Source organism: Rhinolophus hipposideros, assembly GCF_964194185.1.
Source record: "Rhinolophus hipposideros genome assembly, chromosome: 16".
NCBI classification, from domain to species: Eukaryota; Metazoa; Chordata; class Mammalia; order Chiroptera; family Rhinolophidae; genus Rhinolophus; species Rhinolophus hipposideros.
In genome coordinates, this window is record NC_138062.1 from 22,202,834 (window position 1) to 22,229,806 (window position 26,973).

A 26,973-nucleotide genomic window follows, 5' to 3' on the forward strand; every position below is an offset into this window, starting at 1 on the left:
TTGATACCTATCATTTCCTGAGAGTAGTGATGACTTATTGGAGGCAAATCTGAATCTAGATGATAACTGTTTAACCAAATCTGCATTCAGTGGCTAGCACCTGAAGCAAAGGGAAGCAAACATCTTAGGCAAACCGTGTTTGGAAAGACAAACTTGTCTGCCCTGTGAAGGAGCAGTATCTTGTCAAGAAGGAAGCCACTGAGCCTTGTGAGTGGTGTGGTCACCACCCGGTGCCTGCGAGTCACTGGATATACCAGTGCAATCTTCATTTATGTCCACACCTGTGAGGACAGTGCATACTGGAAGTGGCTGGACAATGGCAGGAGTCTGGGCAAGAGAAAGTGAGAGCTGAATCAAGGAGTAGGTATAGAAATGCTGGAGAGCCATGTAAGCAGTAAAAATGATGTGAGAGGTTGAGAAATAAAGGAGAAAAGGATGACTTCCCTGGATCCTTGCATGGATGAAGGGGTATATGCGATCACCACCTCAGATGAAAAGAAGCAGCTTGAACAGAAAAGGTGAAAAATGGGATTCTTCTGTGATGGACTGCATGTGTGTATCTCCCTAAAATGCCTGTGTTAAATCCGACCATGCCGCCAGGCTGGTCTTGGGTTTCCAGCATCCAGAGCTGTGAGAAATACATTTCTGTTGTTGAAGCCACCCAGCCTATGGTAGTGTGTTATAGCATCTCAGACTGACTGAAACTCTCTGGAAAGCGTCAGACACTGCGGCCTGAGCCAAGTTTCAGTGACGTACAGAAGCTGCGTCTAGCTTGATGAGAACTGGAATGAACGAGCAGAATCCACACCCTCTCCTCTTAGTGCATGCAGTTCACTGTCGTTTCTCTAGAGCAGGGGTGTCAAAACTGCAGCCCGCAGGCCAACTGCGGTCTGCAATCCTTTGTTAATTGGCCCGCAGCAAATTCCAAAAATATATTTAGTTTACTTAAATAAACCAGGTGAGGCAATACGTACTTCACCTCGAGTGAGCGGCCTGGCTGTTTGTGTATTTTACCGCATATGGACCTTAGTAAAAAACGTTGAAAAAAGTTTGGACACCCCTGCTCTAGAGCATTGCTTTCGAACTCTCTGGTGAGATTTTTTTCCCCCAATAAAAAGCTAAATAGTGATCAGGAAGACTTAAGGAATTATTGAGCTTGCCCAGTCCTCCAAGTACTAGAGCACTGATTGTTTAAAAACTGTATTATTATTATTATTGGAAAAGGAGTACTTTTGAAAAAAGTGTATTATTATTATTATTGGAAAAGGAGTACTTTTGAAAAAAGATAGCCCATTGACAGACAGGCAAAAGTGGAGCCTATCTACATCCAAAGTCCCGGTAGATGGTTCTTCTTGTCACCACTGGGATGAATGGGTGAATGCTCCTTGAGTTGGACCTGGGTTCCGTGGGATCTGAAGCTGATACAGTATGGTGGCGGGTGGTGGGGGGGGCTTTATGAGAAAAGAACATGAAATTAAGAGTGCACTTTCAGGTACAAGGCCTTGGAAGGACCCTGATGCTTATGCCTGTCACCTTTGTGGCCAATCTTCCTCTGATTTTAGTGATGGTGGTGATGATGGAGATAAGTGCTAACACACTGGGTTCAGTAGTCACCCCTTATCCAAGGTTTCATTTTTTTGCAATTTCAGTTATGTGTGGTCAACTGCAGTCCAAAAATATTAACTGGAAAATTCCAGAAACAATTCATAAATTTTGAATTGTGTTACCTTCTGAGTAGTGTGATGAAATCCTGCAGTGCCCTGCTTCATCCCTCGCCTCCGAGCTATATACGCTCCAGCCCATTAGTCACTTAGTGGCATCTCGGTTATCAGGTGACTGTCCTGGCATTGCAGTTCTTGTGCTCAAGTAACCCTTATTTTACTTCATGATGGCTCCAAAGTGCAAGAGTAGAGATGCTGGCAATTTGGATGTGCCAAAGAGAAGCTGTAAAGTGCTTCCTTTAAGTGAAAAGGTATGTACGTATAGGAAATAACATGGTATACATTGGGTTGGGTATTAGCCATGGTTTCAGGTATCTCCTGGGGGTCTTGGAATGTATCCCCAAGGATGAGGAGGGACTACTGTATTTACATGCCTGCCAACAATTCGAAGCAGTTTTCATACATGAATCCTGAAAACAACCAAAGGTGAACTGTACCAGAGGTACGGAGAAGTCATTCCCAAAGTGACATGGCTGGGAAGTGGAGTTGATAGGAGGGTGAGGAAGGGTAGAATAGTAAAGAACACTAAAACTGAGAGCAGAGACCCATCAACCCCAGCTTTGTCTCCCATTAATCCGAAACCTGGAAAACATTGCTTTACCTTTTGTGCACTCCTTGACTGCACCTGCAAAACAGGAATGTTGACACCAGCTATGAGCAGCTCACTCTGTTGTTCTGAGGTCAGGAGACACTGTGTGCAAGTGCTTTGTGAAGAGTAAAATGCTTGGAAATGTGGTGTTAAACAGCCTTACGTTCCATCTTAATGTTATAAGAGAGGCTTGAAAATATATTTTGTTTTGCTGACTTTTTATTTCACTTCTAATGTTTCTAATTTATTTCTTGGATGTGATTTTTTTTTTTTTTTTAGGTTACTTGCCTGCAAGACTTTTTCGGTGATGACGATGTTTTTATTGCATGTGGACCTGAGAAATTCCGTTACGCCCAAGATGACTTTGTCCTGGATCATAGTGGTAAGGCAGTTCGTTGACCGTCCTTGAGACTCGATAACGGAGGCTGGGATTTTATCACTGGGTGTATGTAAGGGGTCTGGCATGTTGAGGGAAGATGGCACTGACAGTACTCCTTTTTAATGGATGAAAGTATTTAGTCGTAAAAAGAAAGGAATTCAGCAGTTCAGTAGTTTTCGTTTTTTAGCCATTTGGTTTGCCTCTCTTTTTACTGCATTGTTTTGCTTCTGCAATGAATTTCCTGCCATCTTTCAGAATGGAGGCTGGCTATACCACCTTAATTATATGGACAGTGTTGAACCAGAAGCAGTTAGTTGTACATTTTCCATGTCAATAAAGAGATACCTCAGAGGATAATAACTAAATTGTTAATAGTGATTGCCTCAGGTCTCTTTTTACCTCACTGTTCTGTTTGCAATTTGAAAAAAAAATAACATGCATTGTTTATGTAGCCAGGAAAAAAAGCTATTTTCATGGATGGGATAAGACAATCCCTTTTATTGATTTTAGCCAATGTATGGAATTTTTAACTATTTAGCAATAACCTCAGTGATTTCAAATGTGTTTGATTCTGGGAATATTGCTTACTCTGCTGTCTTGAATTAATTTAAACCTCTCATAGTAACAGTGATCATTTTAGCTGATAAAGTCAATTTCATCTTGAAATAAGATAAAAATCATACCGGTACAACATTTAACAGAAGAGAGAGATGTTTGAAATACAATCTCTTTAATTTCATGAATAAGGATGGTTGGTTTTTCAAAAATCTAGACTGATGGTAGAACCCTTCCAGTTGTGGTGATTCTGACAGCCCAGAATTAGAGAAACATGTGACCAAATAAACACCATGATCCATCTAGACTTTTTAAAAAAATTGAAAATGATACATTCTACGGTACCAAACTCCCTTGTGTAATTCTTTCCTGTTACACTAAGTCAGTTCCCTTGGTGTAATTGATCTACTTTGTGCTTGGGGCTCATTTATCTACTTTTTTTGTTTTTCGTTTTTCACTGTTGCCAGATTTCTTTGAGTGTTTCTGTACTGTCTTCTAGTCTATTGGACTGGTCCTGCTTTAAACTGGTAATGTCACTGGAAAGTCCCTAAAGAATTGCAGGCGATGTCCTTTTGTATTCTCCGTGTAATGTTCTCCCCTGTTCCCATGGATGGTTAAAGTTGACTGAAACATGTGTTTACGTCTTTCTGTATTTTACGTCTTTCTTGATGTTAGCATAATTTCATTTCATAGTATTTCTTTGATGTCAACTTTGGTCGTTTTGAGTATTGAGACACTGAAACTTTTAACAATGAAATGTTCTAGGTTATAAAGTTCATTTTGGATAACAACAACAGCGATAATGAAACATTTATTGAGCACTTACTATGTATGTACCAGGCATTGTACTCAGTTCACATTGTGTGTCGTAAATTGACCTTGGCTTGTTGGATCATTTGTTGTTGTTGGCTATCGAGAGACTCCCAATAGAGACAGGTGAAAGCTACTGATTTCTTCCCTCTCAGATGCTTGTTACTTAACCTCCTGCAAGCTGTGGATAATAATTATGGCTGTTTCATAACATTTTGTGAGGATTAAATGAGTTAATATATGTAAAGCAGTTAGAAAGGTACCTGTTACATGGTATATGCTATTGTTAATATTATTATTATACCACCACCATCAGGTCATAAAATTTTCCAATGAAGTCAAGTCTCAGACTTAATTCTGCCATAGGTACATTTAGTAGGCAAAGCATTTTTTTTTTTTTTAAAAATCAGTTATTTAACTTGTTTTATACTCTTGATGAAATCCCAACTCTGTTCTTTTTGATTTCTGACATCTTGCATTAAAGATCCATTGAAATCAGCGAATCTAGTCTTAAATCAAGTAACAAAATCCTGCTCTAAGAGCTATAGGAAGGACTTGTACAGATTCCTCAACCTAGGATATAACCCTGACGTTTTAGTATTGGCTCTGTGGACTGACCCGTCCTGTTGGGCAAAGAGTGGCAATGGCAGTGCCTTCAGGATGTTTCTACCAAATCCACAAACCACTCCTTTCACCAATGGAATACTTTGTAACATCCATAATGCTAATTAAAGAAACTGAAGTTGCTACAGCCCCCTCTGTGTAAGGTTTTGATTAGAGTCTTTCAAATACTAACTACCCTCCCCTGGTGTGTATTTTCCTGATTAGTGTACTTCATATGTTAATTTATTGCCCCGGAGGTATACATTAAAACCAATCCACATTTTAATCTTCCTGTGTAAATTGAAGTATTTTAAAGTAAGTTACAGACAGTATGTTACCTAATTTAATTCTTATAAGAAGCCAAGAAGTAGATTTTTTTTCTTATCCCAGTTTCATAGAGGAAAAACTGAGTCTCAGTCACCAACATCTCCCCGTTAGCAATGTCAAATCTGTGATTCAGCCAAAATCTGCATGACTTTTAAACCCATGTTCTTAATTATCCAAATTAGAAATGATTATTTTAGCTGCAATTAACTCCGATACTCTAAACTCTATTTTATTTGGTGATTTATAGGAAGACCTGAGTTATTCTTTAAAGCTAGTTTCCTTGTTTTTGATGCTCCACACTTTGGAAAGATGGAAATAAAACAGTAAGGAGTTTATAAATTACAATTTATAAATTATAAATAAAAAGGTCCTACATACGTTTTTAACACTTGATAAAGACTTGAGAATGATAAAAGTCTTGAGACTTGAGAATAATAGCCTTTGCCTATGACTGCTACTGACTAAAAAAAAGTTGCACATGTTTAGATTCAGGTAGGGGGTGTGTGTATGTGTGTGTGTGTGTGTGTGTGTGTGTGTGAATCAATTTAGAACATTTTGATTTCTCTATCCATATGGAACAATGAGGTAATGTCGCAAGATGTGTAGGTAGCCTAATTAAAGATAACCTCAGGTGGACTTTTGGGGTGGTGGTTTTGTATATTTAAATTGTTTCACAATAATAGAAATACAATCAGGTAATGGTTCTAGGTAGTAAACTGCTTTCCCATGCAATCTCCCCTTGGTTAGTATTAAAACCAGATCTAGTTAATGCACTTTTCTTCCTTTCTAGAATGTCGTGTCTTGAAGTCATCTTATTCTCGCTGCTCAGCTAAGTATTCGGGATCCAAAAGCCCTGGGCCCTCTCGACGCAGCAAATCACCAGCTTCAGGTAGGGGATGGAAAAGGAATGGATGGTCACATATCATTCTCCTTCAATTTTCTTTAATTATTGTGAACTAGTAGTTTTCCCATGCTGCTATGCAGCCAGGTTCTAGAACAACATATAGATGACATGATTTAGTAAACCAAAAATTTAAGTCTGTTTCTCAAAGTTATAATAAGTTGCCTAAGAAGCTAGTTTGTTGTGTTCTGACACATTTTCTCAAGAACAATCTTATTATCTAGATTCTTCTCCTGATATTTACATGGAAGTATTTCACAGTTTGACCACTGTGTACTGCATTTTAAATTTGGTGTTATATGGTTGTAGATATTTTCTTATGGTCTAAAACATACACATCCACACCTAGTGCAACAATATATTTACTTGATCGGTTTCCACAGGCCTTTCCTTCATCAAACAATTGCCTAGTAACAATGATTATTGTTGGAAAGAAGTCCTTTACTTAAGAGTCAGACTGACCTGTAATTAAATTTCTGTCAAGTCCAAGGCCAATAAATTTGTCATAATTTTGACTGTTTGGGCATTTAAAAAATTTAAAACATCCACAAATGTCTTGATATTATTGATTTTATAAAGTTCGTTTCTAGTATAGTTATAAATAATTTTGCTGATATCATTCCCCCTGAAGGAAAGGATTGTGAAAAACCACCATTTTACATGTGGGAAATCTAGAACATGTGATAGCAGAAAAGACTCTCAAGCATCAGACTGTGTAAAAAAGTCTTGTGTTTGGGGGTCCTTCTACGTTGCACAGCTTTCTCTTGCAGCACCTACCTTACTTTGTTTAGGTCGGTTGTTGAGCCCTTCTTTCTGTAGACACGCTAGACCTGCTGAATAATCACTCTCCTTACTGTCTCCCCCTCCTCTGTACATACTGTGGACAGTAAAGAGGGCTGGTCCCTATTCCAGTGCCTACTCGACAGCCAAATCCCCAGGTGAGCCATGGTGACAATGGCTTTGTTGCTCTGCTGGGTTTCTGTTTTTGTCTTTTGCCGTATTTCTGTTTCCTTTGCTCCATTTTCATCACTGCATCGGGCGGGTACCAGTGCACATCTGTGCAGTACGAAATGCTTCAGCCTTCCTTACGTGTTAGAGAGCCAGGCATTGTCCAGCGATCGCCGAGTGCCTGTCTGTGTGTCGTCACACCCCTGAGTGATGGAGGAGGCACATTGCCTCGAGGGATTTGTTGTCTAGTGAATCTTGGAAAATGTTGTATTATTGTGAGAAAGGCTAACGTTGGTAGTATGAAAATGACCATAGAAGCCATGATACTCTTTTGTTTTCACCTTCCTCCCTATCCTGGGATGAATAGGCCCGATACTTTCTCTTTCTGAACATACTGATGATATGAATATTTTTAACTGAAAGCATTTCTCTGCTGTTAAGCTTCTTTCAAATCATACTGTGCTTCCTGTAAAGATTCTCAAACACTGGGAAAGCTAATATAATATGAAATTTACATAAACACACTGAACTGAGCTTACCATACGGAAGTTGTAGGTTTTTGTCAGATTCGTGGCTTTTGTTGTAGTGATAGATTTACAGATACTTAACGTATAGTAAAATAACTAAATAAAAGTAGGGAGAGTGGTTCAAGAATCAGGTATTAAGATGATTCTAATTTTGTCTCCCGGAGGTCGTAAGACGGAAATGAACATACTGAACTCAAAGCAGGTTTCATGGCCACATTTGTCCTCCAGACCAACTGCTTCATAACATAGTCTAATAAGTGTACGAGTATACATGTTTTTAACTTGAATTTGGAATGCTTAGAAAATGATTCAAGAAAATCTTCCGGGCAGCCGGGTGGCTCGGTTGGTTAGAGTGTGAACTCTGAACAACAGGGTTGTGTTTGATTCCCACATGGGCCAGTGAGCTGCGCTCTCCCAACTAGATTGAAGGACAACCACTTGGAGCTGATTTTGCCCTGGAGAAACATACTGTTCCCCAAGATTCCCCAATAAAAAATTACACTTGATCTTAGCCAAAAGGCCGAGAAGCGATCCCCCAATAAAAAGTTAAAAAAAAAAAAAAACAGAAAAGAAAATCTTCGTATTCCAGTACCCCACAATTTTTACTGAGACCATATTTGAATTTGAATTAATGGAGTAGATCTTAAACTCAGAAGTGAAAGTTGTGAAAAGTTTAGATCACCTTTCAGAGAGCAGACAGCTTCTTGTAAGAGATTAACTCAAATACGTGGTCAGCCCATGCTGCAGTTATGGAAGGCTAAAACCTGAGTCAATTGCTGGGACCTCACTATGATTCTGAAGAAAGTTCCATACTTATTCCAATTGTGTTCTCTTCCACCAGGAAGGAAAGAGTTTTGTATTAATAAAAGCCGCAGTACCCAGAAGTATAACTTGCTTTTACTGCTTTAGCTATGGTTTACCTGCTACCGTTTTTAAAATTCCATGGGACTAATTGGAATTTGAAACAGAGCTAGTAACTTGGTAAACGTGATATTGTACTTTTTCAATCTTGAGACAGAAATGCTCCCGTAAGTGAAAGCTTCTGGTTGACTAAATTCCTCATCAGAACTCTAATTTATTCGAATAGCTAAATAGTGTGTAATAAGCACACAGAGATTAATCTGGATAATATCAGTAGGGAAATAGCTACCATAATTTGTCTTCTCACTTTAGGTTTCTAGCTTGTGACTCTTTCATAGTCCACGAAGATAAAAAAAAAAAAAAAAAAGTATTGAGAGCAAACAACCTAACAAACAAAAAAGTCCCCAAGTTTATCTTACCGTATAGTTGAAGGGAGGGATGGATAAAGCCTTATTTGGGGAGAGAATGTCAGGGATGGAGTGAAGGAGTGGGAACATTGGAAAGATGCTGGCTGGGCATTGCACACCTTCCAGGTGGTGGCAGCAATGTGTGTTGGGAGAAGATACAATGTAGCACTGCCCAGGTGTCACCTACCCTCCCAAAGATGCTGGAGAAATGTGCTGATAAGTGGTACCAAGGACTACTCATTAGAGTGTTTTTTAGAACCTTCCAAATGCTGTTGGAAATTTAGAGGGCGACAGGTGACTTAATATCTCTTTAGGATCAGAGTTATTTGGGGGCAAATATGGGCATATAGTTACTGACAGCAGGTAAATCCCCGGCAGTGAGTTTTTAAAGGAACTATGTATACAGGGAGTGTGTTGTTAGGGAAATCGGTCTGCTACAGAGATTACCATTTGCAGGAATTATTCTCCTTTAATCCCTTTTCTCGCACTAGTCCAAGAAGCCTTTGGTATCGGTGTGGTGTCTGAATATTAGTGAAAGCTAAAGCACTTACTGGTGACTTCTACAGGTTGCTGTGTGAAATGAAATAAAACAGGTCTCAGCTCACCGCAAGTTTACTAGTTCATTGCCCATCATAATCTCTATTTTATGTGACTTCCTACCACCAGTTCTCTTTAACAAGAAGTTTTTAAAGAGACGAAGTTAATTGAAATTTAACTTAACTGAGAAGTAATCAGGGCTGTTGAATACTCTGACAAGTTTTGAAATAATTGGATAGTTACTGGTGTTGGACTTGCACTCTAGATACCCACATACATTTCTTAGGAAAATCTAAACTGCTGTTAATTATTTTTGAATGAGTAGTTTTGAATCAGAAAAATTGAAATTTCATAATTTAAAAATAACTAGAAAACATTTTCATCTTTGCTGACTTTTTAAATGAGCGATACTATAAACAAACGTGATGTCATAGACTGGGGTACCCCTGTTTGCAAATGACGCATCTAATCACAAAGTATTTGACCCAGAACTTCTGCCTCCACGCAAAGAGGGGTGCGCACTTTTTTCAATCATCTATTTAGGACCTTTATCTCTGTATTTTGCTTTTGATGCTTCTTAGCATCATTTAAAATAATAGTTGTCTGTTCTCTCATATTTAAAAAAAAGGAAATGGACTTTGCTTTTCTTTCTATAGAGATGAATGGCAATTTTCATCTACTTTGGGCAAAAGCATTGAGGATTCATGATGAAAGGGATTACAAATACTTTTAGAAGAGAAAAAAAATCACACCAATACTAGATGTTAACTACCAGCTTTGTAAAATAAAGCAGAAATGGATCCGGGTGATACAATTAGAAATAAGCATGAGTCATACTGAAATATTTGAAGGGCATTCTGTAGTATAGAGTGCAAATTAACTGTCCCCTCAAAATAGCAGTGGCCATACTCTTCTAGCATAGGCTCTAAAATTGACACTTCAACCTAAGAGGTGTATGAAAGTTTGTAGGAGGGTGTATTAAAAAAAAAAAATCAAGATTGCTAAATAAGGGGGAAATTAGCTGTAAAGAAAATGGGAGGAATTAGAAATAACTAGTCTAGGTAAAAAGAAAGTTGAAGAGTGTCTTTTATGGCTTTCAAACAAACCAATAGACATTACAAGGAAAATGACCATTAATTTTCCCATTCCATTAAGAATGTCCTTCAAAAATTTACTTGGATTATGTTCGAATTGATTTGGGAGAGCCACAAAATGTCTTGGTTATTCAGGTTGGTATATACCAAGGTAGTGAATATTGGAGGTTATGGGACAGTCTCCGTAGTAAAGCATTACAAATGTAATAGCCATTCATTTTTCTACCCTTACTGGCAGGCAGGATTTATGGACAAGTTCTTCTTCACGTCCCTCGTTCCATAATGTTTTATATCTTTGTTTCTGTCACTGCTGGAAAGCTGTTATTGAAAAATAATCCTAGTTTCACTCCCTATTTGTCTGATACCTTGTCTTGAATATAATAATATACATAATTTTTTCTTTTTGCTGATTTGCCATCTGCTTTGAGCTTGAAATGAGTCGAAGCTTCATTGGAGCTATGTTGTGCATGTGCTTAGTGTTTTGACACAATCGGATTGTTTTGTGTTTTAATGATCTCTATCTCCTTTGTTGTCTCCTGGTCAGTTAATGGAACTCCCAGCAGCCAGCTTTCTACTCCTAAATCTACGAAATCCTCCAGTTCTTCTCCATCTAGCCCAGGAAGCTTCAGAGGATTAAAGGTATGAAATAGCATACGTGGCATGGTTGTGTGATTTTTGTTATTTTGAGCTGTATACTTTAGTAGTTTAATTTGTTCAGGGGCTTAGATATAGTAACAAATAAATCAAAAAGGGAAGACCTGGCTTTGAATTCTGTATCCTGTTTCATCTTGTCATTTTGGCCAATTCAATGAATTCTTCGGAGCTGAAGTGTTCCCATTTCTAAAATGGGAATATAAGGTTGTGGTCAGGATTGAATATAATGAAGTAAAATACTATCAGTAGTAGTTTTCCTGTTATTAGCAAAGTGATTTGCAATGACAAAGCCTTGGAGAACTCGGATTCTTCTTTAAAAAATCTCATTTTGAATCATGGCTTTAATATTGCCAACAGGATTTGACTTTGTGAAAGTCTGAAATAGAGTGGAATACTAGTATAATACTTGCATACACAACTAGTAACACAAGAACAATATGTTCATTTTGGTGTATAACCTGGAAATAAATCTTAGGTTTTCAATGTGATGTCCTAAAAATATAAACAGTAACTTAACATGATTAGCAGTTGGTTTAACAGGCATTTGACCTAATAGGGAGAAGAATGATGAGCAAAACCAAATTTGAAAATTTCAAGAAACTTGATTTGCTTTAGCTCTCAATATTTTAAATTTATAAGAGAAAATGTGCCTGGTAAAATAGCAGTAAATGATTAGGGTTAAAGATGGACAGTTTTCTTCTGTAGAAACAAGCAGATTGTCTTTAGGTAATGAGCTCTAAGAATACTGAAACAGAAACAATGCCATCGATGTATGTATGTGTACATTAACTTTCTTTCTCTTGGCATGTTTGGTTGACCATGGAAATACCTTCATTAGGAATACATTCTCCAAAAGTGGTGGCCTACACATTTCAGATATCATCTGAGTGGTTGTCTTTACCTAAAGGATTTTGAAATATTTTTCATTAGCAAAATGAAGAGTAAGAGCCCCACCACTTTTGAGTGAATGAGGAATGAGAACCTCGAGAACCTGGCAAACCTGGCATCCTGACCCCTTCAGAGACTTGAAGTCTGTACCTCCCCTCAATCCCACTTATCAAAGGGTTCCATTATCCACCTGACTCTAAAATTTGCTTGTCCTGCCCTGAGAAATAACCCCCAAAAAGGACCGATTGTCTGTTTTTTGTGCCTCCTTGCTCGTGTGCATTGGCAGGATTTGGACCAAGGCTGGTAGTAAGTGTGGGATTTGGAGTACGTAGCTCTCACCTACCTCTGAGTGCTGGAAGGTTCTTATATTTATAAGAACCAGGGATTTTCTGAAGTGCTAAATTGGCTTAGGTCAGTTCATAATACGATTTTAATGGAATTCTTAGTTGTCAATTCCAAAAAAGTTATATAAATTAAAATTCACTAATAAGCTAAGTGTTTCCAGCTTTCCTTTCCCAACTTACTTTCCCCAGAATAGATGGGAGGTGCACTGTTTTTAATTTGAGTAACTTTCAAGAGAACCAAAGTAAAAATAATTCAAGTTGATTCACTTCTTTTCTAGTTCAAGTTGTTTCATCATTTGTTAAAGCTAAAGCAAGTGGCTCCTAGTTGCTGGTAATTGTTGACCTAGGGCAAACCCATCAGGCGCTTTTCAGGGAGCCCCTGCAAAGGTCATTGGGATTTCTCCTGGCCACTGCTCTGGGCAGGCAGGGCCGGGATCCTTGACCCTTGGCCCAGGGCTGCACGTGGCTGAAGGGCAGTTACTTTAGTCCCTGCTTACCCTGGGTCTTGGGCATTTTCCTCTTACTTTGCTATTCATTGGTAACCTGGGCTGCCATCTTTCTTCCTAGTCTGTCTTCAATTCCAAACCCAAGATTGTCCCTTTTTGTTGTTGCCACGAGGTCAGTAGCCGCTGCTTAATGCTCAGAGTGTATGCACACTCCTTCACACACACGTGCAAACTCGCATAAGGTCACTCCCGTTTCTGTGAAGATTCATGAAATTTTAAAAGCGTGATAATTTGTATTGTTGCTGAGACATTGGATTAATTGTTCTCATTATATTAGGTGTGTCTTAATTATTACGGTGACTCCAGCATTTAGCACACACAGGTCTATGGCCCATAGTAAACGCTCAAGGATTACTTACTGATGCCAGAAGAGATAAAGGGAAATGTTGATAACTGAGATGAAATGAGATTATCAGTAAAATGAAGAACAGTGATCTTTCCAGGACCCTTCACCCCATTCCTCACCGTACCCGAGGACTCTGGGCTTTGCTAACAGCTGTGAGATCCTCTCTGGGGTTTGTTTTTCTCATCAGTAAAATAAGGATGCTTGATTTTTAAATTTCTTCTAGAAATGCTAGGATTATAGTTCTTTTAAGATGGCAGAAAACCTACTGAGGAGGCTGGGGAGTCTATTTCTCTTCTTCGCACTTTAAAGCTGGTATAGAATTGCTAAACTTGACATTAGATATTAGCAGCGAAACAAGTCCCTGCCACACTGGTAAGCTTTTAGGACACAATGTAAAACATCTCTCCCCCTGCCTATTCCCATGGACCATGCCTTGTGAAAATTTAATCTCATTACAGTTCGCAACAATCTGTGGTATATATTGTTGACGGGATGAAAACCTGCCTTTGAACTACTGTGACTTAGTCATGTCACTTACTGTAGTAAAGACCCTAATTTTGATGTCATTGTAAAGCTCTAGTCCGTATCTGTCCACATTTGCGTTTTCTCTCTCCAGGGACATTACAAATGGAGAATTACAGATAATTGCCATGTGTCAGTGCTATGCTTTTTCCTTCCCCTTCACTTAAAATAGCTCATTAAGATCAATTCAGAGGGAACGTCTGACAATGGATGACTGTTTTTCCAGGAGCAGGAACTTTTTGCCACTATTTATACTAGTTAGAAGCTCAATGGCTTTGGGGATAGATAATCTTTTTCCAGAGAGTCATAGAATTGACCAATGCCAGCAAGCCATGCCAGGAGTTGACACCCATGTCTCTCAGGCTGCCAGGACACAGCTGTGGGAAGATTTTTTATTTTAAATTTTTTTCACTATCTTTTTTCGCTTAGCAGCAAATTTAGCCAAGTTAAGTCAAAGAAAGGTAAGCACAATACGATATTTTGTCATAACCGTGCCCCCACCTTGTGCCAATTTCTGGGACTCATCTTGGTGTTTTGGTGGGAACACTGAAAGAACTGAAAAGGAAAATAGAGTGATGTGGTGTTTAAGCTCTCACCACAGAGTGTCGGTGGCATTTTTGTTTGCTCATTGGAAAAATGAGGAGGAATACAAAAACAGCCTTCCTCTCGCAAAAAGCACTCAGCATTTTCTCAATAAAGCCCTTATGAGGAAGACCACTCTGCTCCATGCAAATGCGCTCATAAAAGATGGCGCTCTCTGAGGGGCGGGACCAAAGCCAGGAGAGGAAGTAGAGCATTCTTCAAATTGGGAAAAATTGTTGCAGGATGGGAGTGTAAGAAATACAGTGGTGACCAAGTAGTTAAGGTTCTTTAAACCTAAACCTGAAAGACGTTAGGACAACTTGAGGGTGAGCTGTACTTCAGTTACAGTGTTTTGGTTTTGCTAGACAGTTACTTAAAACCACTGAATGTGAAAACTGGGAAGTAGTCTCAGATCTTTTAGTTTAGTCTTCATTTTGTAGAGGAAGAAACTGCGATTCAGAGATATGAAGTGACTTACCCAAGGTTCCAACGGCCAGTTGGGATCTCTGACCCTTTCAGACTCTGTATCTTTGACCTCTGATTGCCTCCGCCTCACTGTCGGGTTTGCTTCAATGACTGCCCATGGGCACCCCACGAGGAAACTTGCGTGATTGTTACGGAAAAGCTACGCTGTGTCAGTCTTTCTGGAGGGTGAGTGCTGGGGGGTTTGCTTGCTGAGTATCTGGCTTTAGATTTGTACAAATGCTCTGAATGAAAAACAGATTGAGAGGTTAGGAAAGGAACAAGGAGGGGAGCGTTGGGAAAAGGGAGAAGGCAATCCTGGAATGAGGGAGAGCCTGAATGAAGGGGGCTGGAAAGATCGAGAACTGCTGTTGAGAGCACTTCCTGGGAGACTTAGGGGAAGACATCGCTAATAGGTATCTAATGTGAAATGTTGGGTACTGTGTGCCCAGTACTTCTGTCTGACTCCATAAAGCTTTAGTAAAATGGCAAAGTTCACAGTAGATTAGGGTTGTTGGTTTTCTTTGGAAGCTAGCGATGAAGCTGAGTGTTGTCAAGATTGGCATAGGTTGAAAACTGTGGTCCAGGCCCAGCAAATGCATGGGTACATGGATATGAGACGATGTTACACAGCCATCCTGTGATGGAAACCACACTGTGATAGCATGGTGGCACAGTGAACGCCTGCTCGTAACCATTGCCCTCAGGACACAGAGAGAAAGCTAGGGAAGCCTGGTAATCAGATGATTGGAGACAACACAGACAGACCAAGAATTCATGAAATGAGGTGCTAGGGCCACCTGGCAGCTCCCCATCGGGCCTTTTCCCCAGAACCTAGTCCCTAAGTATTACAACTGGGCTTCACTTTTGTATGGATTTAGGGAATTTGGCTTTCCTAAAGGGCGGGGCCACTCATGGTGATAGTCACCTGGGGAGGAGGCATTGTATCAAGAGGGTGCATAGCTCTTCAGGACTCTTGTTTGTTTTTCTTTTGTCCTCCTTCGTTATTAAAATTTTCTGTGGATGTTTCAATCTGTCCCAGTTAAATGAAGGGGAACCGAGACCAGTCTTTGGCCACGTAGGCCAGAGGATCAAGGCAGAGATGGTGCCCCTAATGTGCAGTTATAAGGAAGCAAGCCTTAAAGGAAGAATGAAGCCCAGAGCTCCCTCCATGCTCCACTGGCTCCTCCACGTGGAGACAGACACAAGATTGTGTGGTGTTTAGAAGTTTGGAAGTCAGACACCATCATTTCCTTAATAGCATAGTAGTCACATGAATCAGCCTAGTTCAACATGGGAAGAGACTATATAATAGTGTGGAAATCAGGAGGTGAGGCTCATGGGAACCATTTTGGAGGCTGGTGACCACACCCCTTCTCTCTGCTTTCATCTTTCTCAGCCACTCAAAGTTTCTTAGGCTGCCCCTGCTCCCTCAGTGGCTTTCTGTACAATGTCCTTTTTGAGGGTCATAAAAGTCTGTCTCCCCATCAATTTTTTTCGCTTTGTTGTTCCCAGTCCTTTTGTTCTCCAGACCCATCACTCCCTGCCCATTCTTTTCTCCCCCCTTCAAATCCTAGCATCCCACCTCCACTGACGTTTTCTACTCTTAATCCTCGTCTTCCTGACCCTCTATTTCCTCTTTGACCTCAGCCCACGATCTCCCGTTTCTTCTGCCCAATCTCCTCCGAGTCCCTTCGATCTAGCTGATAACTTTCCCTGTGGGAATATTTACTATGCTTAAAGCACAGCTTTTCTTTGGGACAGATAGGCAAGAAAGAGTCCTAAATGTGTCATCAGCTGCCAGATGGATGAAGAAAGCATTTCCCTGAGATTTAATTCATCATCCATGTTCCAATTTAAGACTTTCAGGGCTGTAGTAACTTAAAGTTTCAGAGTCGGGGCCACATCTGTGGACACTGAGGGATAAAATGTCTCACATTTTGATGCTGAAGTGTATGCCCAGAGGCTGTCTTCCAGGAGCATTCTTGTTGGTTGAAAGAAGAAACAAAAAAGTGCGTTTGGAACATTATCCAACATCTTGAGATTATAAACTGTCTGATGTGCTGATATTTTATCTGATGATGTCTCCTGGGTCTGCTAGTGCTGAAAGATTTTCCAGATTTGTGAAGTGTGATGAAAGGGCTGGTAGTATCTCATACTGATTGGCAGAGCTAAAATGTAACTCTTTGACCTTCTGAACTTCAAAACTTCTTTTCGAAGCTGTGAAATGTAAATCCACAGTAGCTGCTGACCTTAGACTTTTTTTTTTTTTTTTTTTTGCTTTTCCCTGGAGCTTCGGCTTTTCTTTGGTATTTAAAACTAGTTAATAATGTTCAGTACTAAAAGACTGACTACTTTTATATCCTTTTTGTTACCCCAGAAATGGTCGGTGGTGGCTTCATCTTTGAATGTGATTAATTTTATTGGCACAAACAAACAAAAGAGGGACTAAGCAGTTTTGAAGACTTCAGTGCCCTAACAAACCAAATCATCTTAATGAGTCTTAGACTCTGAGGAAAGTGCTTTTTGCACGTTGTAGCTGCTCAGTAAATAGAGGCATTTGGTGGGTAAGTGACTCAACGGGGCTGAAGCACACCTTTGCGGGGATAGAGGGAGAGTTGGCTAAGCAAATCAGTGTATAAATAGGATGAGTTATAGAAACCTTATTTGAATATAACCCACAGACATTCATCTTCAGTGCCCCCTTATTCATGAAAGTGGTAGTATCAAGAAATTCTTCTTTGTATTGTGTTAGAAATAATTGGATGCACTTGAGACTTACGAGCTAGCTTACCGTAGTGAACTGGCCTGTGCCGGCAACACAGTGGTAGCCTCCATAGTTGGAACTGAAGAGACAGGCCCCTTTCCCACCACACTGGTATCCTACAAATCATTGATACCTCACAGTGAAAGCATGTAGATATTTTTAGGAGGTAGACATGGCCATACCACTTATTTGTTGCTCAACATCCAATAAGCCAACACTTTGCTTGAAAGGCTTACTCGTAGGGATGTGCTGAAATGCTGTGTTGGTTTTGCCAGGTCACGTACTCAACTGAGGTGGCAGCAATACTCAGAGGAACAGAGAGGCACAAGTCAGCAGGTTGCACACGGACCCTTGCATAGACTGTTGAGCTGGCTGCTATCTTAAACCTTGTACATGCACAGGGTATGGGTTCTGGTTATCACTGTTCACCACCATTAACCAATCATGAGTCTCAAGGGCCAAATTTTGCCAAATGAAGCCAAGTCTAAGGTATGGCTACAGATAAGAATACTTTGTGTGCTACCAACCCTTAGGTGCTGATTCAGATTAATTGTTAACATATCTCACTATTAATACTGAAGTATTCCAGAGTAAATGATCACAAATCTAATATAAAAGTGATAAAGCTTTCTGTTTTTAAAGGCCTGTCTAATTCAGCATTTGTCGTAATTTATACTGGCTTTCCTTCTTATGAGTGGAATTGATGTTTCTGAGATATATATGTATACATATATAATTTTTTAACCACAAAAATGATAATGGAAGCAAATCTAGCTACAGTGACTATCTAGTATATTGATTTAAAAAAAAATCTTCAGTATAGTTCAGAGGTCTTTTAAAAGAAAAAATTAATCTTTAAGCTCTCTTTATGTGAGGAAAGGCGTTTATCAATTTGTATATTGTATGACTAAATTATGGGAGTGTGACTATACTTCTGTGATCTGAAAGCATGCTCTAAATCTACCACGGTGACTATTTTGATCAGTGAGTCTGGTATTGGGTAGCATCCCTTCGTTAATTTAAGTGCCTTGAAAGACTTCTCTCCTCCTGGTCTTAGAGAGGGGAGAGTGTGAGACTAGCCCAATAGCTCCTGGGCTCTCTGGCGTCAGACCTGGGTTTAAATTTTGACTCCACATTTGCTGTGGCATTTGTGCAAGTTATGCTACCTCTCTGAGTTCTTGTTTTATTTTCCCCCACAAATCAATGGAGATGATAATATTTAATTCATAAGATATAAAGTATGCATTTTAGGACGTGTCATAAAGTAGGTATTCGGTAAATTGTAATGAGTGTTGTCTTCCTTTTTCTTATAAAGAGAAATTTATTGTTTGGCTATCATTGACTTGCAATGCTAAGATTATTGGATGAGTGACAGAGAGAACTTGAATTAAGGTAGCTGAACAGTTAATCACAGTTGCTGCCAGAAACTTCCTCCATAGAGGTTCTCAACCTTGGCTATATGTTAGATCTTCTATGCAGCTTAAAAAATACTGAGTCCTGGGCCCTACACCCAAGGATCCTTTAATCTGGGGTACAACCTGGCAATAGAATTTTTCAAATATTTTCAGTATGTACAACCTTTCCTAATGTACAACAAGGACAGAGAACCGCTGCTTTATAGCAACAACAATCACGTGAGAATTTTTCTGTTCCATAGTTTAAAAGTATAAGAATTATGTTGGAGGAAAAGCTTTCCCATCAAAGTTCCTATAGACCTGGGGTTTGCCTTTGACCCGATTTGGCCCTGTGCCTGTTTTTTTTAAATAAAGTTTTATTAGAACACAGCCATGCTCATTTGTTTATATATGGTCTGTGGCTGCTTTCATGTTACAACAGCAGATTTGAGTAGTTGTGACAGGGACCATATGACCCACAAAGGCAAAAACATTCCTCTTCAGCCCTTTACAGAAAATCTGTTTGACCCTGCAGTAGGCCACTTAAAAATTGAATCATAGTTGTATTTTCAAAGATGCATTCAGGAAAGTCAACTCACTACCTGAGAGTATCTCCCAGATTCTATTCAAGTTGTTCCTTTCATGGAAAATGTAACTAGTATCCAGCATTGTCTTCAGAAGTCAACAGCAATATACTACGATGCATTGATATAGCCATTTTTGTTACTTCTTGAAGGAATTGCCTATTTCTGAACAAAATTCCACACATTTTTAGTGTCTGTACTTAATGTTTCTTTAAATTTTATTTTGTAGACATTGTAAAAATCCACTTATCAAAGAAATTTAACATAGGACACTTTTAACTTCCTGTCTAAAAGTGGACACTGTTACCTTTTATCAGATGTACTCAGTTAGCCATGAATCCGTTTTAAATGATGCTAGCTGCTGAAAACACTTTACAGCATTTTCTGCTCTATTTTCAGGTCCTTTTTCTTTTTTTTTTTAAGTTCTTAGCAGCAACGGGTTCTTGTGCCCTTCCCTTCCTTGCTTACTCAGAAACATGGAGCTGCTGCCAGACCAGTGGGTGGGTGGGGCCGCTGTGCAGGAGTCCAAGGACACGCTCAGCTATAGCTCCACAGTCTTTTTATCACCTTCTCTCCTTGACCCATCAGGACCTTGCCAGGAAATATGTCCCCCTCTTCTCCCTGCCCCTGCACACAATCGCATCTTTTTGAGTCACTTAGTGATTATGAAAGCTCTCTTGAAAGAACCCAGACGCTGTCATGCATTTATGCTTTACTGAGGAGGACCTCACTAACGAGCAGTGTTGAGGCACTTTCTTTATGCGCTCTCAGCATCAGAGTTGCTGATCGCCGCATGAAAGCTCATTAGCATTTTCAGAGATTTTAATAACAGTTCTTAGACAATAGAAATGGGACAGGTTTCATCAGGAATGCCAAATGTGAATCTCTCTGGTGCTAATTCAATCCTTGCTTCAATAAGAGAGTTATTCTCCTACAAGGGACAGAGAAATACATAAATTGTGCCTGGTAAACGGAGAGAGAATTTCGTAGTCATGGCGTTCTCCCCTGGGTTTTCGTTGCTCTTTGTCTGCACGTCTCCCAGGGCTCTGGGAACGCTCTGCTTTAGAGTTCACAATAGCCGCTTCACATTTGCCAGGGATCTGTCCAGAGATCTCGGTGAATACCCAGCGTTACAAGTGCAGATTGGTGCCTTTGCAAAATGGCTCCCCGTCACTGGTCTCAGAGTTGTTTGTAACCATCAGAAACTTAGGAACCATAGTCTGGAATGTAGAGGGTTCCCGGACGGGTTTTAAGTACACACATATGCCTCTTATAATTGTAAACTTCCTGCGGTAATGAGCCTGCCCCTTCACCTTTGTGTCCTCTAGACGTGCAGCACAGGTTGTTGGTGAGGGTAGAAAGGAAAACTGTCCCTGTGTCTGCTCATGTCCCTGCCTATTCCGCTGGGCTGGAATAAAATGATTCCCCTTATTTGTTCAGGTTTTCCACTTCTTCATGAAAGCTTCGTTTTTGATTAAAGGAACATATTTGGATAGGTAATTGGATAGACGTCATTCCTGTTAATTCAGTATAGATAGATTTTTATTGAAAACATGCTTGAGGTTTAACGCTTTTTAAAAAATCATTTGAGAGTTTTGACAATGTCCTTGCCATCATTTTTTGCTGAGAAAGCTGCATTTCCTGGTGACAGTGAACCCTTTGTCAGGGACACATGAAATGGCCTTTCCCCATGGCCCTGCACCCTGGCCCTTTCCTGGGGCCGTGCTCGCCTCTGAGGCTCAAGGCTTCAGCCCAGTTGCCGCTCTCTTTTAGTGGCCAAGGACCCCGCTCCACCACCGGCCCTGTCTCCTGGTCTCTCTCCTTGCTCTTTGTATCTCTGAATCCCAACACAAACTGGGTTTGTAATTGTTGGCCTGTACATGGAATCAGGATAGGTGGGAGTGGGGCTTAATCAAAATAAACATTGGGAGCATTACCGTGGGTCACAGGAACTCAACCCTCTGAGGAATCATCCCTCCATGTGAAAATGTACAAGGAGGTAAAAATGCGTCTTTTTTAACCCCTTCCCAGACTTCCTTTTTGGAGAGCCCTTGAGTCAGGCAGAACGCTTGCAGACAACTAACACTTACTTAAATTAGCCCAAGAAAGGGACTTGTTAAAAGACTGTCACCCGTGTCTGGAAAAGCTGAGCAAGGGGCTTGGGATAGGGCGACACAAAGCAAGGTAGGTCTTAGGACTTGAGCAGTGGGCCTGAGACCTGCACACTGCACACCTCTCCAGGCTGAGTGTTAGGAGGTGAGGTGGTTTCTGCCCAGAGCCCAGGCCTGACCGGCCAGCTGCCACCTGAAGGTGTGGGGCGGCCCCACACTGGGCTGTGGGGTTTAGATCTGCAGGTGAGCTGGTCATGATCCATTGTTGTCCCTGGGGACTGACAGTCCACCTCCCCACCAGCCATCTCGGGGCGAGCCGTGATCAAAAGGGATCTTCCCACTTATCTTTTAAGATACCACTTTCCAAAAAATGGCACTCCTCTCATCTTGACTGCTTTAAGAATTTGGCTATGAATTTAATTTGGATCTCATGTTCCCTTGACTAACAATTGTCAGTCTAGGAAGGGTTGGCTTAGAAGAAGAACAGACTTGGAATGGATTATTTAAAAAAGATCTCTTCTAGCCATTGTATTTTGAATTCCACAATTCAAAACCAGTTGTCAGTCACTCATGGCAAGGCTCTATGGTAGACGTTTTAAGGAAAGATACGAATAACTAATGCTGTGTTAGTGTTACATGTCAGCGACTGTGCTAAACGATTTTACATGTATGAGCTCATTTTAAGTCTTGAGCAAATCTCTGGGCTAGGTGCTGCTTCTGTCTCCTATATTCAGAGTTAAAAATAAGACTTGGAAAGTTTAAGTAACTTTTCAAAAAAAAAAGATTAATTTGAATTAATGTAAGGGTAAAATACATGGAAAAAGTTAAGTGGTGGGAAACACGTTGTGCATACAGATAGGGGACAAATCATGGCCTGAATGACATACTGGAGATTTGGGGGTTATTCTGTTAGTAACGGAGACTGAGTGAGGTTTTTGGATCCTCGGGCTGATATCAGAACTATCCCTATGGAAGTGTCTCTGGCAATTACGCATGCAGTGGGTGAGACTGAATGTAACTGAAGAGTCTCTGATGAGGTGCCAGGAGAAACCCCAGGAGGGCCCGGGAGCTGTGGAAACGATGACAGAGTAGAGAATGTTGTGGTTTTCTTTTCTGCTTCCCTGTAAGTCCCCTCGGTGGGCCTTGGTTTCAAACAGCCTAGCTTGTAAACCTTCTAGGATCGACTCCTGCTTATTTTGGAGTTGCCTTGATTTCAGTGGCAATAAACAAACAAACAAGCAAATGAAAATGCTCAATTTTGAGAAACTGTCCACCAATTATCTTGTATAGTGAGGAAGCAAAGTGATTTAATTCTAGGGAGCCAGGGGTTCAGCTGAGTGCAGCATTTCCATCAGGCTGGGGGTGGCCAGGAAGGTACCCACACACCCACTCATGTTCCTACACAACTACTCGCCAGGTCAGATTGAAGGAAACAAAAACCTATGAGAAGTGGGTTTGCCACACAGGACAGGAGCTGATTCCATGTATCTCAGCACTGCATTCCCGTGGCCTTGGGTTTCCTACCACGACACACTGCTGCTGGTTTTCTTGTCCACACAAGGTGTGGACGTGGAATCTGAAAAAACAGCCCAATTTTTACATGTATCATATTCTTGAGGCTCATGTGTGATTCCTGGAGCACTTCTGGATGATCCTGGTCAGAGGAATGTTTGTGAGTATTGGGCTGTTCTGGGTTTTGAACCAAACTCAGCATTTGTGAAGTTCTCTACTTCTTGAGGAAAGAATGGACCCAGTGTCTCCGACTTGTGGGCACTCTGGGAAGGCGGTTCCCTGCCCTGGACCTGCGTCATTTATGCTCTCATATGGCAAGTAGGATTGAGTACTGTTTCCAGACACCATGCTGCATATGGGGCATGCAGTGATGAAGAAGGCGCAGCCATTGTGGGTCAGAAGCTACCAGGGTAGTTTCGGCACAGAAGCAAGTGTGTAAGAACACCAGTACAAAAAACGTTGACGATGCTTCTTAATATGTGGTAGGTCCTTTGACCTTGTAAGCTCCTGAAAGGAATAATTGGAAGGAAGAAAGGATATTAAAGATCAAAGAGAAGAGTTTGAGTCCGAAAGCCTAGGAGGCCTTGGTGATTAAAAAAAAACAAAAAACTTCTGTAAGCCTACAGAATAGTACACTTAATATGAATAATATTCATAACATGAATTTTTCAGTTTGCTTAAGAACTAGAGATATTTCTGTGTTAGAAAGGGAGCTTCAGCTTTTGTGAAGTTTTAACCTACCTCTTAGTTTTGTCTTTTATTTCCCTCTGGTTCCTAGTAATGAAAATCCTTGTGATGCTCCAGAGGCATTCCTGCTGTCCTAGGGTCTGTAGAGACGAGGGTTGAGCCAGGGCTGCACTCAACCCTGAATCCACAGGAGGGTGTGGAAGGTGATGCAGGCTGGGGCTGGGGCTGGAGTTCTGATAAGGGTGTAACCTTCGCAGGGACCCCCTGCAGTCAGCCCCAGAGCTGGCTGTGGTGATCTGGGGACTCATTGCTGAGATTTTTGGAATGATCTATGGTTCTGAGCTTTATTTTGCTAGCCATAAGTACCTTGTACAGCTGTGATGTCATGGAAGTCTCCTTCCCTTTATTTCGTTGAGGTCAAAAGTAACACAATATCAAAGAGAGGAACACACTGTCAATTTTCTTGATATCTAATCCTAATTGAAAATATTACATCCAAGGAAAAAAATGCATTAATGTGGTATATATAGGGAGAAAGGTGGGACGAAACAAAAGGCATTATTTCCTCTATTTCTGTATCATTATATTTTCATATTCTTTAAGCATTTTCATTATCTGAAGATTGTAAATTTTTCCTGATAAATTATGGTCACTCTCCTCTTTCAGCAGATTTCTGCACATGGCAGATCGTCTTCCAACATAAATGGTGGACCTGAACTTGATCGTTGCATGAGTCCTGAAGGTAGTTCTCAATGTGATGATTACGGTTATAAAAGAAGCCATCTAGGTGAATGCGGGGGCCACCCAGAATCCACTTGTGCTAAATTATGATCTTTGTAAACAGGAAAGTGGTCATGTCACTAATTCACCTTGTATCCTTAGTAGACGGAGCATGTCAAGATACGAGTATATAAAACCTCATTGTTAAGTTAGCTCTCCCAGTTTCGAATCTTAGACTTGGGCTTCCTTCATTTTTCCTTAGTGTCAATCTTCTCACACTTCCTAAATGTAGACTTTCCTTTCTCTCAGTTAGTTAACAGAAGTGTATTTCTTTATTTGATGTCTGCCATGTACTGGGCACTGGGGATGCACCGTGAGACGTCGTTGATCTTAACCACTTCCTCCCCCCACCCCTACCACCACTACTGCCACCACCTTTTTGAGAAGACTTTGAGCCAGGAATTAGCCTTAAGAAGGCATCCTAGCTGGCTAGACTTTTCTTGACTAGAAAAGCTTGAAGAGAAATTGTGAGAAATTTTCTAAAATTAAATCCTAACATCATCCCTTTCTTCTTTCTCAAGAGTTAACAAAAAAAGTTTAAAGTTTTAGTTAGACTTCTGTTTTTACCCAAAGCCAATCACTTATTTTAACTGAGGTTTCAGGGATTTGTTGTGTTTGTTGGTTATGTTGGTTTCTGATTCCAACCAACAAGGTCAAAAGAAAATTGGTGATTCTGGGGTTCTGTTCAGGAAATCTGCTCAGAGACTTTCCTTAGTTTCACCATAGATGTACAAATAAATGCATTACCATTTATTATTTTACAAGTGTGTAGGAATCAAAATGGAATGTTGCTGTGTTATTTCAACTTTGCGTTTATCCTTTTTTGCAGGCGTGAATGGAAACAGATGCGCTGAGTCATCGACTCTTCTTGAGAAGTACAAAATTGGAAAGGTTATTGGCGATGGCAATTTTGCAGTAGTCAAAGAGTGCATGGACAGGTGAGTGGATAGTGAGAGTAATCATTTGTTCACCTACACATACATTTCTTCCTTGGAGTTTATTCTAATCTGAATGAACCAAAGGCCTTCTGAAAGAGTCTACCCTTGGGACCAGCTGTTTGGCAGGCCGACAAGCAACTTGACAAGGAAAAATGTATGTATATACATAGAGTATAAACCTACTTTGTATTTGGACCAAGCGCTCTGTTAGGTCTCGTTCATGAACCAGAGAAAAACGGGAAGAATAAGGTTAATTTTTTTAAAATCTCCCATAGCACTTACCTGTGCCAGGCACCGTTCTCAGTGCTTTACTTGGATTAATTAATTTAATCCCCCCAATAACCCTCTCAGTTAATACTTAATTGCATATACCAGTAAGTAGTTCAGGATCCATGAGCCCTGACTCCATTTAAGATCGGTGTCTTAAACTGTTGCCTATATTAAAATTATAGTTTTGCCTAGCTTTATTTTGTTTCAAGTCCTAAATTCCCAAATGGTAAGAAATCCATTCTTTTAAATTCCAGGCCTTTTGTCAACAATATTAGAACTGGAAATGACTCAGATTAGAGTCTTTGTGTTTATATGCTGCTTTTCTGCCTGTTCTCAGTGGTCATCTTTATTCTTTGTGGGGAATTTTCCAGAAAATTCTGGTAACTCCAGTTTTCCCAGTCTGCTACATGTACAGTGAGGCTTTAGTGTTCCTTATATTGGTGCACAAATAGGTCCCTGTCCTGTAAGCCCTTCTGCTTAACTCTGGTACACAGATTGCCGCCCAAGTAACAAATTCAGAATCTAAAATATGACTTCTAAAGACTCATTAGAAATCTAAGGCAGGGTTTGGTTTATGTTACGGGGAAGCAATTTAAATAAAAGTTATTTTTCCAAGGTTGGCCTCATCAGTGTGTACTATGACCACCTGGCAAAAGCAGCTGTGTTGGAGAGAACTAATATATTCCAAAAATACTGCAGTGTTCTTTGTTGAACTGTTTTCTTATACTAAAAAATTTATGGGTTTCTTTGGCATGTTCTGGATAAAATATGTTAAAGGTGACTGAATGTTCAAAAACAACATCAAGATTCTTGTGTCCAAGTAAATGATCTCTCTAGTTCCAGATACGGTCATTTGAAGGATAAGATGGCACCAGATGGAATTTTGGCTGAATTATAGATACTGAAAGTCTAGGGACTTTCCGGTTTTGAATTACAGACTAATTAGTGACTAATGGATTAATGTAAAGACATATTGATAATAGGAAATTTTCTGTTGCTTTGATTCATTTTTCTTAATTTTATTCTGCCTCCTATGAGATTTGTTGTATTTATAGATTATGTTGGTTTAAGTATAGGTTTGGGATTTAAGTATGGGAAAAACATTTTCTTGTCTAGGTCTGATACTACAAAGTTTAAGTACTTTGTATATGTCAGCTATAGAATAATATTATAATTATTCATATTTATAAAAGGAGATTAACAGTATGGCTTTGGATTTTTTTTTTCTTTTTTGATATCTTTCTCCCTGACCCCACTCAGCATTGTCTCCATGTACAAAGGAGCAAGCCAGGCTTTCTTCCTTGAGTCTGTGTTGTAGAGGCAATCAGGAATGATGAGGGCATCTGTGAGTTATGTCTTTAAATGGC

General features: G+C 40.1%; 1 protein-coding gene across 8 annotated transcripts in view; it reads left to right on the forward strand.

Annotated features, from left to right (window-relative positions):
• DCLK2 (doublecortin like kinase 2) overlaps positions 1–26,973 on the forward strand; it is a 134,425-nt gene that overhangs the window by 79,243 nt on the left and 28,209 nt on the right. For 2 of the 8 annotated variants that reach the window (XR_013995044.1, XM_081075614.1), the window contains exons 3-8: positions 2,590–2,692; positions 5,775–5,873; positions 6,773–6,823; positions 10,804–10,898; positions 24,285–24,360; positions 25,228–25,336. Coding sequence is in view for 4 of the 8 variants with exons in the window: in XM_081075614.1 (XP_080931740.1) it covers positions 2,590–2,692; positions 5,775–5,873; positions 6,773–6,823; positions 10,804–10,898; positions 24,285–24,360; positions 25,228–25,336 (533 nt within the window). In the remaining 4 variants the exon portion in view is untranslated. The remainder of the gene's footprint in view (positions 1–2,589; positions 2,693–5,774; positions 5,874–6,772; positions 6,824–10,803; positions 10,899–24,284; positions 24,361–25,227; positions 25,337–26,973) is intronic. The other 6 variants (XR_013995045.1, XM_081075615.1, XR_013995046.1 and 3 more) reach the window with 3 other exon arrangements.